The following is a 13,765-nucleotide window of genomic DNA, read 5'->3' as shown; positions in this document are numbered from 1 at the left end:
TCCTTGTGGTTCTTGGGAGAGGAAGGCATGGAGAATAAATTCAAGAGAGCTTCTCACCTGGAGGGGCCATGAGCCCTCTTGGGACTCGGTCTAAGACAGTGACTGATGGAAGAGGGCGTGTTCCCTGCACCAGAGGTTGTGGATGAGATCCAGGAAAAGAGGTTGTGGAGGCAAAGCCAGTATAGTGGGGGCCTAAGGAGAGTAGGCTTGTACAAAAGACACTTGTGTGACTCCCTGCCATACTGGGCCCGGGACTCGGAAAGGATCAGTGCACTTAGAAATATGGGTTGTCATGACACGAGCCCATTTCACACTTATAGGTTGGAAAGGCGAGAAGAAATAGGCCTGGTCCATGGAAAGGCCAACCCACTCCAGTATTCTTCCCTTGAAAGTTTCATTGATCACAGAGCCTGACAGGCTAGAGTCCATGGGTCAGTCGGGTCGCAAAGAGTTGGACACAGCTGAGCGCACACACACACATATCTAAGCATGGGACTGTCTTTACTTGCTGACACTGAGTTCTCTTGTTTTCATTTTCCATGTTTCTCTATTGTCTAATCTGATAGTTCTTCCCTTGGATGGACATTAGAATCACTCAGGAAGCCTTAAAAGATGCTGGAACCACCTCAAAGGTTTTGATTGATCAGAGATCGATCCTTGGCATCTTTATATTTAAAAGGCTTCTAAGGTGATTCACATGGTTAACCAGAGTTGAAAGTTGTTGCTGTTAAATATATCACGGAAAATTTTCACTCTCCATCATCCTGCTCTATCTAGAGGAGGGTTAGGCAAGAACCCTGCTACGGGTCCACCTCAGGAAGGGCTCTGCTGGGTGTGCCTCTGTCTGCTCACTTCTCTGTGAAGAATTCATGTTTCTTTCCCTGTCCTTCTCCCTGGCCCCTACAGACTCCAAATTCTGATGCCTTCTCCTTTCTTGGACTCTGCACTAGTTTCTGGTGATAAGCTCAACATTGAGGGGAGGAGAGGAAGTGAAGAAGAGGGCAGGGCAAGGGGAGAATAAAGGGTAATTGGGAAGAAGTGGAGGGGGAGAGAGGGATGGAGCACGCTCACTTCATCTCACATACTCCGGCCATGGCCAGAGTGTGGAGGGGAGAGTGTGAGCGGGGAGCCACACACACCCAAGTGTAAGTTCTGGGTCTCCGTCACTTACTAGCTCCTGGATCTTGGGGAAGCTACCTTTTTGGCTTGTTTTCTGTTTGGCTGTCCTGGGTCTTCCTTGTGGTGCTCAGGCTTTCTCTAGTTGTGGACCACAGGTTCTGCAGTGTGTGGGCTTCAGTAGTTGCGGTGTCTGAGTGCAGGCTTAGTTGCTTTGCAGCATGTGGGATCTTACTTCCCTGACCGGAGATCAAACCTGTGTCCCCTGCATTGGAAGGCAGATTCATAACCACTGGACTACCAGGGAAGTCCAGGAACTACTTGTCTTTTACAACTAAAAAGTGGGGAAGTTCAGGGATTCAAAACAAGTCTGATTTAAGAACTCTAAACATTTTCTCAGCTTATGCAGCGTCTTCTAATCCATATGCATACCATAGACCCTGGTAATGAATACAGCAATTAATAACTTCCCAGATGGTAGTTGAGCTTGTTTTTAAATTCCTATGGTCAAATAAGTTGGGCAAATGTTACAAAAAGATTAGTTGGAGAAAAAAAAACGGTGTGCCATTTATTATCAGCCTAGAACACTCAAAATTGTCATTCGTGAGAAATAAGCTCATTATTAATAAAAGATTACTTTTCTTGTCTTTGTGTGACTATTTTCTTAAATTAAAAATAAACTCTTTTCTTATTGTAAAAGCAAAGCATGTGCATCTAATACAAATTGGAAAATAGAGATAAGCAAATAAAACAAAATTAAACACTCTCATAATCCCTCTACCCGGATATAATTGCTGTAAAGACCTTTTAGACTTTCTCTGTTTTTATACAGATTTTCAAAAAATCATAATATACACTTTCTTTCACCTTTATAAACATCTGGTCAACAGCATTTCGTGTCAATACATTGGCATTTACTACATCATTTTTATGTCTGCTTATGAAGGTAAAATAATTTTGTTTGTTTTTAAAGCACATTTGTTTACTCAGAAGTCAGAAACCCACAGATTAGGAAACATCTGAAGAGCCCCAGGTGTGGCTTTGTGGAGAGGTTGAGTAATTCAAAACAAAGTGCAAAATATAAAAACAATTACAATCAGTTTGACAGTGGTGCGTCTGTTTCCTATGGCCCTCCTACCCATGAGTCTACCGCTGACTTCAAAGGAAAGCCCGCAGAGAGGAGGTCCAGAGGATAAGGTGCAAAACGAGAATCAAAACCCACGATAAGAGATTAAAGGAAGGTTGATCAAAGCCCCAGCATGAAAGTGCGAGCCCATGACTTGCCTTGGCCCATGGCCCCGAAATATTCATCAGAACAGAGCTTTCTTTGATGTGATTGGAAGCGCCTGTGCTCCGATGAGCTCTCTGGTCAAAGGGAAACTTTAAAAGTGGCACAGAAGGGGTTGGCAGAGGTGTGCTCGCTCGCTCTCTCTCTCCTGCACATAACCTCACAGATTGCTTGAATGCTGCTTCTTTGGTTTGTTGTCCAGATGTAAGTGGTTTCACTGGGTATCAAGTGAGGAATTCAACCTAAGATGGAAAGGATCGTCTTTTTCGTTGTGGGAGGTGAGGCTGTGTGAACGTGGCCTGTATCCGCACTCATGAATGTGGAACTTCAGCCACTGCTCCTCCTTTTCATTCAGGCTGGATCAGTATGTGTTCGATGCCCTCCTAACGAGGAGTCTGTGGCTCTTTGTGGTGTTAGGATAGAAGCCATCTATTTCCTCAGAGAATAGAAGAAAGTAGAAGTGCCTTCAAAATGGTGGTCGCCTTTACAACATTCAGCTTACATTTTTTTAAAGTATGTTGAAAGACAAGAGTTGCATAAAATCACTAAAAAAATGTGTGCTGAGAATGTCTTTAGGTAGTAAGTCATTTCAGGTTCCAGTTTTCTGGCTTTTCACTTTACATAATAATCTTCTACTATTTAGGGTCTTTATTTTTATTTCCCCTGTCATCATATCTTCATTTCCTTAAAAGTTTAAGAGATTTTCATTTTCTCTCTACCTTTTTAGGATCCATTTCTTAATCTTTACCTGAGGTTTCAAGTTAGAGTTTTTACTGACAAGTCTTGATCGAGCACAATGTCAGGCTCTGAGAGAAAACTGGAAATTGTATCTCTACCTTTACAGGAACCACAATCCAGGTGAAGAGGCAATGGGTTTTCCAACAGAAAAATGAATGTCAGCCAGTATGGGCTTTGTAGAGACAGTCCTTCATGAAGAAAAATGATTTGAACTGGGCCGTGAATGAGCCTGAAATTTCTGAATGTGAAAAAATAAAAAAGGATATTTTGACAAGGGTTGAGGCAACATAGTCAAAGTTACAGAAATGGAGAACCGTAAGATGTTTCATAGCATAAAATGAATACATTCATTTAATTGGGGCAGATGGCTCATGTAAGAAAGTGGTGAGAGAAGCTTCTCTAGGTATATTAAGGTTAGAATGTGCTATGAATCTGGATTTTATTATGAATGTGAGAGGATTGGAATACTTTGTAGTGGAATATTGAATACTTTGGAGTGGAAATATTGAATACTTTGGAGTGGAAAACGGCATGCTGAAATGCTAGGATGGTGTGAATCCAGTTGACACACAGGATGGATGGCATGGGGAGTGGCCTGGGGCCATACTTTGGTGAAAAGGCATGAATAGACCCTTAGAGAGGAAGGACCGAGAAAGAGTGGGAACAGTGGGAACTGCAAGTATTGACTTCAGTCAATTGACTCTGGAGGCTTTGAAATGAGAACTGGTCTGAGCTGCGGGAACTGGGGAAGGAGACGTGTAGGAGGAACAAGTAAAGGGACTCATTGATGACTCAGTAATGTCATCATACAAACAACGCATTTTACTGAACATTCCAGGTGACAGGGGTACAAAGAGGTTGAGTTCATCAACAGAATGGTTAGGAAGACTCAGCAGGTATTCATATAAGAACTTCAAAACAGCTTAATCTAGAGCATTTAAGACTGAGTGAGACAGTGACCTCCCAGGAGTTCAGAGAAAGAAATTTTCCCTATGGTTTGGAAGAGATGGGACAGAAGGTGAACCTTGAATAGTGGGTTTAGAATTTGGAAGGAATGGGAGGAGAAGTTAAAAGGGTCAAGTTTCTACTCAGCCATAAAAAAGGAACGAAATTGTGCCATTTGCAGAGACGTGGGTAAACTCTGAGTATGTCATACAGTGGGAAGTAAGTCAGAAGGACGAAAAAAAAATCGTATATTAACACATGTATGTGGAATCTAGGAAAATGGTACAGATGGCCCTATTTGCAAAGCAGAAATAAAGACACAAACGTATGGATACCAAGGTGAGGGAAGAGAAGGTGGGATGAACTGGGAGACTGGGATTGACATGTATATGCTACTATGTATAAAATAAATAACTGACAGGAACCTACTCTATGGCCCAGGGAACTCTACCCGCGGCTCTGTGGTGACAAAGGGGGAATATATATTTATGTGCAGCTGATTCACTCTGCTGTGCAGGGAAACTAACAGAACAGTGCGAAGGAACTGTACCCCAATAAAACTGTTATTTAAAAGCGGGGAGTGAGGAGGAGAGAAACAAAGATGCAGGGTAGAGAAGCACAGGAGTTTGTGGTCCATGTGGCAAAACCCACCTGGCTGAAGTACAGTGTTTTTGTGAAAACCCAGAGAGGAGAAACAAGAGAAGGTAGAGACTTTTGATTAGCCAAGTTAAAGAGTTCGTAATTTAACCTGGGCAGTGTCAAGCCACTGACATTTTTGAGCAAGGGAGTAGCTAGAGCAAAAGGGTCTTTGGGGAAGTTTAACCTGTGAACGATGTGCAACATGTGTATAGAAGTAGAGAGAGATAATACTGTGAATAGCAAGAGGAGTAGTTGGGTGACATCTAGTCAAAAGGGATGAAGATGTAAACTAGGTTGACATTGATTGTCTAGAGTATAGGAAAGAGGCAGAAGAGTTACTGATAGCCCAAGAGAGAGCATGAAATACAGAATTCTACTCAAGATTTCAAACCTGGGAGGCTGTGATAACAATTGTACTGCATGCCAAAGTACAAACATCCAGAGAAGACTGGTTTGGAGGCAATACAAAGAATGCTCAAACTACCGCACAATTGTACTCATCTCACATGCTAGTAAAGTAATGCTTAAAATTCTCCGAGCCAGGCTTCAGCAATACATGAACTGTGAACTTCCAGCTGTTCAAGCTGGTTTTAGAAAAGGCAGAGGAACCAGAGATCAAATTGCCAACATCTGCTGGATCATCAAAAAAGCAAGAGAGTTCCAGAAAACCATCTATTTCTGCTTTATGGACTATGCCAAAGCCTTTGACTGTGTGGACCACAATAAACTGTGGAAAATTCTGAAAGAGATGGGAATACCAGACCACCTGACCTGCCTCTTGAGAAACCTGTACGTAGGTCAGGAAGCAACAGTTAGAACTGGACATGGAACAACAGACTGGTTCCAAATAGGAAAAGGAGTACATCAAGGCTGTATATTGTCACCCTGCTTATTTAACTTATATGCAGAGTACATCATGAGAAACGCTGGGCTGGAGGAAGCACGAGCTCGAATCCAGTTTGCCAGGAGAAATATCAGTAACCTCAGATATGCAGATGACACCACCCTTATGGCAGAAAGTGAAGAAGAACTAAAGAGCGTCTTGATGAAAGTGTAAGAGGAGAGTGAAAAAGTTGGCTTAAAACTCAACATTCAGAAAACTAAGATCATGGCATCTGGTCCCATCACTTAATGGCAAATAGATGGGGAAACAGTGGAAACAGTGGCAGGCTTTATTTTTGGGGGCTCCAAAATCACTGCAGATGGTGATTGCAGCCATGAAATTAAAAGACGCTTACTCCTTGGAAGGAAAGTTATGGCCAACTTAGGCAGCAAATTAAAAGCAGAGACATTACTTTGCCAACAAAGGTCCATGTAGTCAAGGCTATGGCTTTTCCAGTGGTCATGTACGGATGTGAGAGTTGGACTGTGGAGAAAGCTGAGCACCAAAGAATTGATGTTTTTGAACTGTGGTGTTGGAGAAGACTCTTGAGAGTCCCTTGGACTGCAAGGAAATCCAAACAGTCCATCCTAAAGGAGATCATTCCTGGGTGTTCTTTGGAAGGATTGATGATGAAGCTGAAACTCCAGTACTTTGGCCACCTCATGTGAAGTGTTGACTCATTGGAAAAGACCCTGATGCTGGGAGGGATTGTAGGCAGGAGGAGAAGGGGATGACAGAGGATTAGATGGCTGGATGGCATCACCAACTTGATGGACATGAGTTAGGGTAAACTCCGGGAGTTGGTGATGGACAGGGAGGCCTGGCGTGCTGAGATTCATGGGGTTGCAAAGAGTCGGACATGACTGAGTGACTGAACTGAACTGAACAGAGGGTTTAGTCTTAAAGAGATGGAGACTAAGATGACAGCCAGGCAAATGTGTCCAGAAGTGGTCAGAAGTGGGGGCTCGAGGCTCAGCTGGCAGATAGATTTACCATTCCAAGCTGGAAAAATCCACACAGCTCAGCAGTTCTTTAAAAGTGTTTAATTAATTTATTTATTCAAAAGGCAAAGGATTTTCAAAAGCTCACTTGAGAACTTATACTCTCTTGATGCAGATGAATTCTCAATTGCTCTTTTGTTTTCCCTGCAGAACAGTTCAACTTGTATGAGAAAGAATGTGGGGAGGGCAGTGGTAGGGTTTTCTCACTATTCCAGATGTAGAAATTGTGAGCATAGCAGTCCTGTAGATAATATAATATTTTTCTCTTTGTACATCTTCTCTTTATGTCCCTTTCTATTAACTGAGACACCTAGTATAGTCGTGTTTTGCACATTGTAAATAACAACAATCAACATTGGTTGATTTGTTTTTTCATCATAATTATCAAAGATAAAATCATGGATGAAAGAAAAACTAACAAGCTTACAGCTAATTTTATAATGACAGACTCTACATACACAAATGCAAATTGGATATCCAGTATGAATTGCAGTTTTGTAAGTAGAGGCCAAGAGGTATTAACTGTAGCTTCAGATCTTTACTGAAACACTAAAATCTATTAACAATCCCACATGCCTTAGAGCCTCAGACATGTTCAAAGGTCACAGCACCTTGAAGAACAAAGTCAGCAGCCAAAGTTATCAGAGTGAAGGGTGACTCCAGGCCCAGGCCCAGAAACGGCTAAGGCAGGCCTGCATTCTTTCTTTCATCTGAGGTAGAAACTAGTGAGATGCTTGGTTATTTAAAGAAAGAGGTAAGATGCAGGATAGGAGGACCCAGACCTCTCAAGAATAAAACCAGCCATAATATTCATCATTCAAACTAAGTCCACAGTTCCACAAGTGAAAAGAAGAGCATCGGTTCAGTTGACTTGATCATAAAGAAGTAACGTGTCTCTTTTTTTCTCCCCATCCAAACTACTTATGAAACAAACCCTTCACTTTATCTCATCCTTTCTCTGGTCTTTCAGCCGCTCGACTGATCCAGAACATGGATGCCTCTGTTGAGCCTTGTACAAACTTTTTCAAATATGCTTGCGGAGGCTGGTTGAAACGCAACGTCATTCCTGAGACCAGCTCTCGTTACAGTAACTTTGACATTTTAAGAGATGAATTAGAAGTCGTTTTGAAAGGTTAGTGAAGTTTAAGTCTATGTATCAAAGATTTCTGTCTTCATATATCCATTTTAAGGCCTTCCCAGGTGGCTCAGTGGTAGAGAATCTGTCTGCCAGTGAAGGAGATGTGGGTTCGAGCCCCTGGGTCAGGAAGATTCCCCTGAAGAAGGAAATGGCAACCCACTCCATTATCCTTGCCTGGGAAATCCCATGGACAGAAGAGCCTGGTGGGCCATAGTCTATGGGGTCACAAAAGAGTCAGATACAACTTAGCAACTAAATAACATCCATTTTCAAGATTTTACTTGGGAGTGTAAAAGCCATTACAGGGAATGTCACACAAAATTAAAAGTTGATAATCCCTCCAAGTTTTGTGGACCATTGCTGAGTCACTCTAAGGATGGAAGACACCAAAATGAAATATGTTGGCATTTCAGCATTCCTGCTTTCATTTGCATGTAACATGATAAATGTTTTATTATCCATGAAAGTGGCATCTTTATGCATTTTACAGGAGAAATTAAATGATTGCCACTAAACAGGACATGCATGTCTTTCTACCCTGGCCCTGTGTTGAAGTTGCTGTAAGATATTACCAAGATTTGCCTTCCCAGACTAGGTAAATCTGTTCTAATCCAGATATAATCAAGACATCCTCCCTGGGAAGTTGAGGAAGTTGTGTCTAGTCCTTTGTTATCCTACATTCTGTGTTCTCGTTTAGAAGTTACTTTGTAAAAATAAAAAAAATTTTTTTTTACTATTTTTTAATATCCAAGCAAGTAGAACATTTCATTTGGAGCATGAACAGTATGATCACACAAAAATAATTACCCTCCAACCATCAAGAAGACTATCATATTAAATTCCAAATTCCAAAAACAAATTTGTTTTCTTTTTAATCTCAATATCAGAAAAAGTAACTTCTGTACGGCAGAGCAGTATGTATTACTGTTCACCAGAAACTAATAATCTAGTCAAAAAGACTTTCATTTAAGTTGGCTAATCAAAGTAACTCCTCCTTCTACACCAGGAATAATGATCTGATAAGGAGTTTGGTTTTTCCCATAGGGTTTTGGAATGGGAGAGGTATGAACACATGTAAGCTTTTTTTTTTTTTAACCAAACTTGCATGGAAAATGTTATTTAGAGCTGCACATGAGCGATTATACTGATGCATTTTACCAACACTCCATTTCAGATGTCCTTCAGGAACCCAAAACTGAAGATATAATAGCGGTGCAGAAAGCAAAAATGTTATATAGATCTTGTATAAATGAAAGTAAGTGCTCTTTATTTTATTTTATTTGGAGTATGCCAAAATATGCATAGACTTCATAATATATTTATATTCATTATTTTTAAAAGCTGCTATTGAGAGCCGAGGCGGAGAACCTCTACTCAGACTGTTGCCAGATATTTACGACTGGCCGGTGGCGCTGGACAACTGGGAGCAAAAATATGGTGAGACGGTCTTCCCTTTAAAAAAATTACGTCTGTGTAAAATCTGTTATTACTGTACTATAGTATCATATTAATGCATTAAGCATCTAATGATACTACTTCACCTTTCATTTCTTCAGGTTCTTCTTGGACAGCTGAGAAATCTATTGCACAACTGAATTCTAAATACGGAAAAAAAGTCATTATTAATTTTTTTGTTGGCACTGATGATAAAAACTCTACGAATCATATAATTCATGTAAGTTTGTATGGCCAGCAGCCAGAGTTATCTTTAAATTGTGATAAAACATTCACACGCATTGGTGTTATTGATATTTAGAAATAAGGCTTGTTCTTATTTGAATTGTAGGAACAAAGTGGTAATAAATTCAAGGACAGATACCTGGATTTCCAATTTTGAAACTGTTTTCTTGATGCTGTGTGTTAGACATTCAACTGTCCTTTCTGCTATCTTTGTTTAGATAGCTCTCCCTTTATAAAAATAAATGATAAGAAATTAAAGACTTCAGGTCTCTCCTGTTTAGAAAAGGGGCTTCCAGTGGTAAAGAATTCACCTGCCAATACAGGAGACTTGACTTTGATCCCTGGGACAGGAAGATCCCCTGGAGGAGGGCATGGCAGCCCACTCCAGTATTCTTGGCTTGGAGAATCCCAGGGACAGAGGAGCCTGGTGGGCTACAGTCCATGGGGTCACAAAGAGTTGGACACAACTTAGTGACTAAACAACAACAATTTAGAAAAAGCACTTGATTTCTCTGTATGTTCATGAAAGGAGCATGGTCTAGTTTATATAAGTAATACAGGTTGGAAATCAGAAATTCCTAATTGACTCCAAAAAGATCATAAAAATGGGATTTTGAACATAATTTGGTGCTTGCTACATCTGTACTTTTTTTTCCCAGTTAAAGTAAGCAAAATGTCTTTCTTCTTAAAGGGCCTTATTTGATTTTTTTTTAGAGTATAAACTATTCATTTCGTTTAACCTAAGACATCTCCTAAGATGAGATAAGTACTTAATAAGTATGTTCAGAATGGAGTAAAACATTTACAGAGCTTTTCTTTAGTCTCCTGTAAAAGAAACTACCAAAAGTTACAGGTCACAGAAGCTTATGTATGGCACAGTTATATAAATTGTTATGGTCATTTTTATTAAAACCATGAAGACAATTGAACCTGACTCTTGTCTGCAGTGGACCCTTTCTGTCTTCCTAGAGTCTCTCCCTTGGCTGTGGAATGCCAGCATCCTGCTTGATCACCCTATGAGGGCTGCTAAGGAGGCTCAGAAGGTTGGAGAAGGAACAGGGCCCTCCTGTGGGGATGCCTTCTGGCTCTCTCCCCGCCAGTCTTCTGGGTTCTGTATCTTTACCCTGCTAGGATCGCCACTTCCGCCCACAAATGCTCTAGTTTACTTTACCCACTTACCGTGCAGCACGTAGGAGGGAATCTCACTGTTGGTCCTTTAATGGACCGGAACCTGGTGGTCCGGAGTCGACGATAAGAAAGTAAGAGAGAGAAAGAGGCTGACATCCCCTGGTTTAGGCAGAAAGCCAATAGAGCCCTGTTCTTAGGGGTCGCGCTGCTGCACGTAGGCACCGGGCGCCCTCTTGAGTGGGTGAAGGCACGGGGCGCCTTCTCCAGAGGGTCTTAGAAGCCCGGGCAAGAAAGTGAGCTCAGCGGGCCTCCGAGCTCCAAGGAATTAGCCAGAAATAGAGAAATAGAGAGAGGAAGACAGAAAGAAAGAAAGACACGGGGACCCAAGTTCTGATGGAGCAAAGGTGTCTTAATCAACATGGCGTGGGCATATATATTGTAGTTATTCTCAGCAAAGATAAAGATTAAAATTCCAGACTTAGAAAACATAAGATGATCCCTATCAAAGAGAGAGTTGCAAACTATCACCTTTTACCGTTTGGCTTGTAAAAAGGAAGAGGGTACTTATCACCTTAATGAGAAATGCCTGGATTCCTCAGCCCTGGGAAAGGCATGCCTCTCCTCTTAATTCCTGAATATTCAGGAATTAATAAGGGCCAGAGGGTTCCTGACACCTACAAAGTTTCGAGGATGTCTAGGAGCTTTCGTGGGGGATCCAGGGTGGAGTGGATGTGCTGGAGCAGAGATGGGTTATCTCTTTCATAGGCTCAGTTGGCAGCTGGGTCTGCTGACATCCTCAGCAGGGCAGCTCCGAAGAGAACCGAAGAGGAATCTTCTCTGTCCTCTTAGGGCGTGTGTGTGTGTGTAAGTTGCTCAGTCATGTCCGGCTCTTTGTCACCTCATGGACTATAGCCCACAAGGCTCCTCTTCCATAGGGATTCTCCAGGCAAAAATACTAACACATTCCCTTCTCCGTGGAATCTTCCCAACCCAGGGACTGAACCCCCATCTCCTGCATTGCAGGCAGATTCTTTACCAACTGAGCTACCGAGGAAGCCCCCTCTTAGGGTAGAGAGTCTCAAAAAAATCTCTGGCAAGATTTCTACTAGCTTAGAATTTCTTGAGTCACCATAGAGGTTTTCTACCTTTTATTTGTTTTTTGGTTTTTTGGGTTTTTTTTTTTTCCATTACAGTTAAGGGTAGGAGCAGAAGAAAACATCCAGCAAGGGAGTATATTAGAAGCTCAGGGACCTGAAATGTCCTATAAAAGTATAAAACTCCCCAGTCCTAGATTCTAATGTGTATTTGTTCATCTCTCCCATTGTTATACATTCAACTCCTTCCCCATATGGTTTTTGTGGGTTTAAGATTTCATTGGTTTCTCTCAAATATCTGTAGTATGATCTTCCAGATTGTCTCACCTACCCATCAGTTTAACACTGAGAAGTATTGTGGAAACCACTTCTTAATTGTATATTCACTCAGTGTTAGCTTGTTATATAGAGCAAGAACACTAAGATCGTGCTTACACATAGGTAGGCATGCTTATAATTTGTCAAACTGTTCTATATCAACTGAATATTTTCTTCTTTGTACGTTTTTTATAGATTGACCAGCCTCAACTTGGCCTGCCTTCCAGAGACTACTATGAATGCACTGCAGCATATAAAGAGGTAAAAACAGAAACAAAAAACCAACAAAACTAAGCTACAGAATTTAAACTAAACCCTCTATCTTCTTCACTCAGGCAGATACTGAAAATCATACATAATAGTGAGCTTCCTTTGACTGACTGAGTATTCTCAACAGAACAAATGAAGAGCTTTTAAGAAACAAAGAAACTTGAAATTCCTTGTTTGTGTTTTGATTCTCAGTATTTAAGTCGTGTGGCCCATTTTTAAAAGTCAATTTTATTTACTTATTTATTTTTAACTTTTTATTTTATGTTGGAGTATAACCCATTAACAATGTTGTAATAGTTTCAGGTGAACAATAAAGGGGCTCAGCATACGAATGTTGTTCAGTCACTAAGCTCTGTCCTACCCTTTGTGAAAGCCCTGTCCTACGCTTTGTGACCCATGAACTGCAACATACCCGGCTTCCCTGCCCCTATCTCCCACAATTTGCTTAAACTCATGTCCATTGAGTCGATGATGCATTCCAACTTTCTCATCCTCTGTCACACCCTTCTCGTGTCCTCAATCTTTCCCAGCATCAGGGTCTTTTCTAATGAGTCAGCTCTTCACATCAGGTAGCCGGAGTATTAGAGCTTCAACTTCAGCATCAGTCCGTCCAAGGAATATTCAGGGTTGATTTTCCTCAGGATTGACTGGTTTGATCTTGCTGTCCAAGGGACTCCTAAGAGTCTTCTCTAGTACCACAGTTGAAAAACATCAATTCTTTGGTGCTTAGCTTTCCTTACGGTCCAACTCTCACATCTGTACATGACTACTGGAAAAACCACAACTTTGACTATACGAACCTTTGTTGGCAAAATAATATCTCTGCTTTTTAATACTCTGTCTAGGTTTGTCATAGCTTTTCTTTCAAGGAGCAAGCGTCTTTTAATTTCATGGCTGCTGTCACAGTGATTTTGGAGCCCAAGAAAATAAAATCTGTTGTGTTTCCACTTTTTTCCCTTCTGTTTCCCATGAAGTGATGGGACCAGATTCTATAATCTTCGGTTTTCTAATGTTGAGTTTTAAGCCAGTTTTTTTTAACTCTCCTCTTTCACCATCATTAAGAGGCTCTTTAGTTCTTCACTTTCTGCCGTTAAAGTGGTGTCATCTGCATATCTGAGGGTGTTAACAACAACCATATCATGGTGTATCCATTCTCCCTGAAAAGCCAATTTTAAATGTCTTATTTTCTCTATAAATTTGAATGATTTAAAAAATGAACAGGTGAATCATGGTCTAGGTCAGTGCCAGTGAAGACTGGGGAATGGTCCAGTAAGTACATACACTGTACTCAGCACCATTCTTCTAGAGCCTTCCTATTTGACTTTCAGAGGGCTATCCGCATGGGGCACTGGGTTCAGACAAACCTTTGTGGCCACCTTCTGACTCTGTCCATCACACCCCACAACACCGCTTCTTATTGTCTCACAGCCTTGCCTTGCTCAAGCTGGTGTGGGTGTGCACTTGCTTGTTGATATAAAGGAACCACAGAAGATAAACTTAGCAGTGTAATGTATTAAGTATTTGGGG

The 13,765-nt window shown here is 41.2% G+C and overlaps 1 protein-coding gene across 5 annotated transcripts in view; it reads left to right on the top strand.

Moving 5' to 3' along the window:
• The window catches only part of MME (membrane metalloendopeptidase), a 108,471-nt gene that overhangs the window by 31,382 nt on the left and 63,324 nt on the right, over positions 1-13,765 (top strand). For all 5 annotated transcript variants that reach the window (XM_043473944.1, XM_043473946.1, XM_043473943.1 and 2 more), the window contains 5 exons: positions 7,581-7,742; positions 8,923-9,003; positions 9,090-9,185; positions 9,305-9,423; positions 12,164-12,229. In XM_043473944.1, the coding sequence (XP_043329879.1) occupies positions 7,581-7,742; positions 8,923-9,003; positions 9,090-9,185; positions 9,305-9,423; positions 12,164-12,229 (524 nt within the window). The remainder of the gene's footprint in view (positions 1-7,580; positions 7,743-8,922; positions 9,004-9,089; positions 9,186-9,304; positions 9,424-12,163; positions 12,230-13,765) is intronic.

The sequence above is a fragment of the Cervus canadensis genome, chromosome 7 (genome assembly GCF_019320065.1).
Source record: "Cervus canadensis isolate Bull #8, Minnesota chromosome 7, ASM1932006v1, whole genome shotgun sequence".
NCBI classification, from domain to species: domain Eukaryota; kingdom Metazoa; phylum Chordata; class Mammalia; order Artiodactyla; family Cervidae; genus Cervus; species Cervus canadensis.
This window is presented reverse-complemented; position numbering and strand designations above follow the sequence as displayed.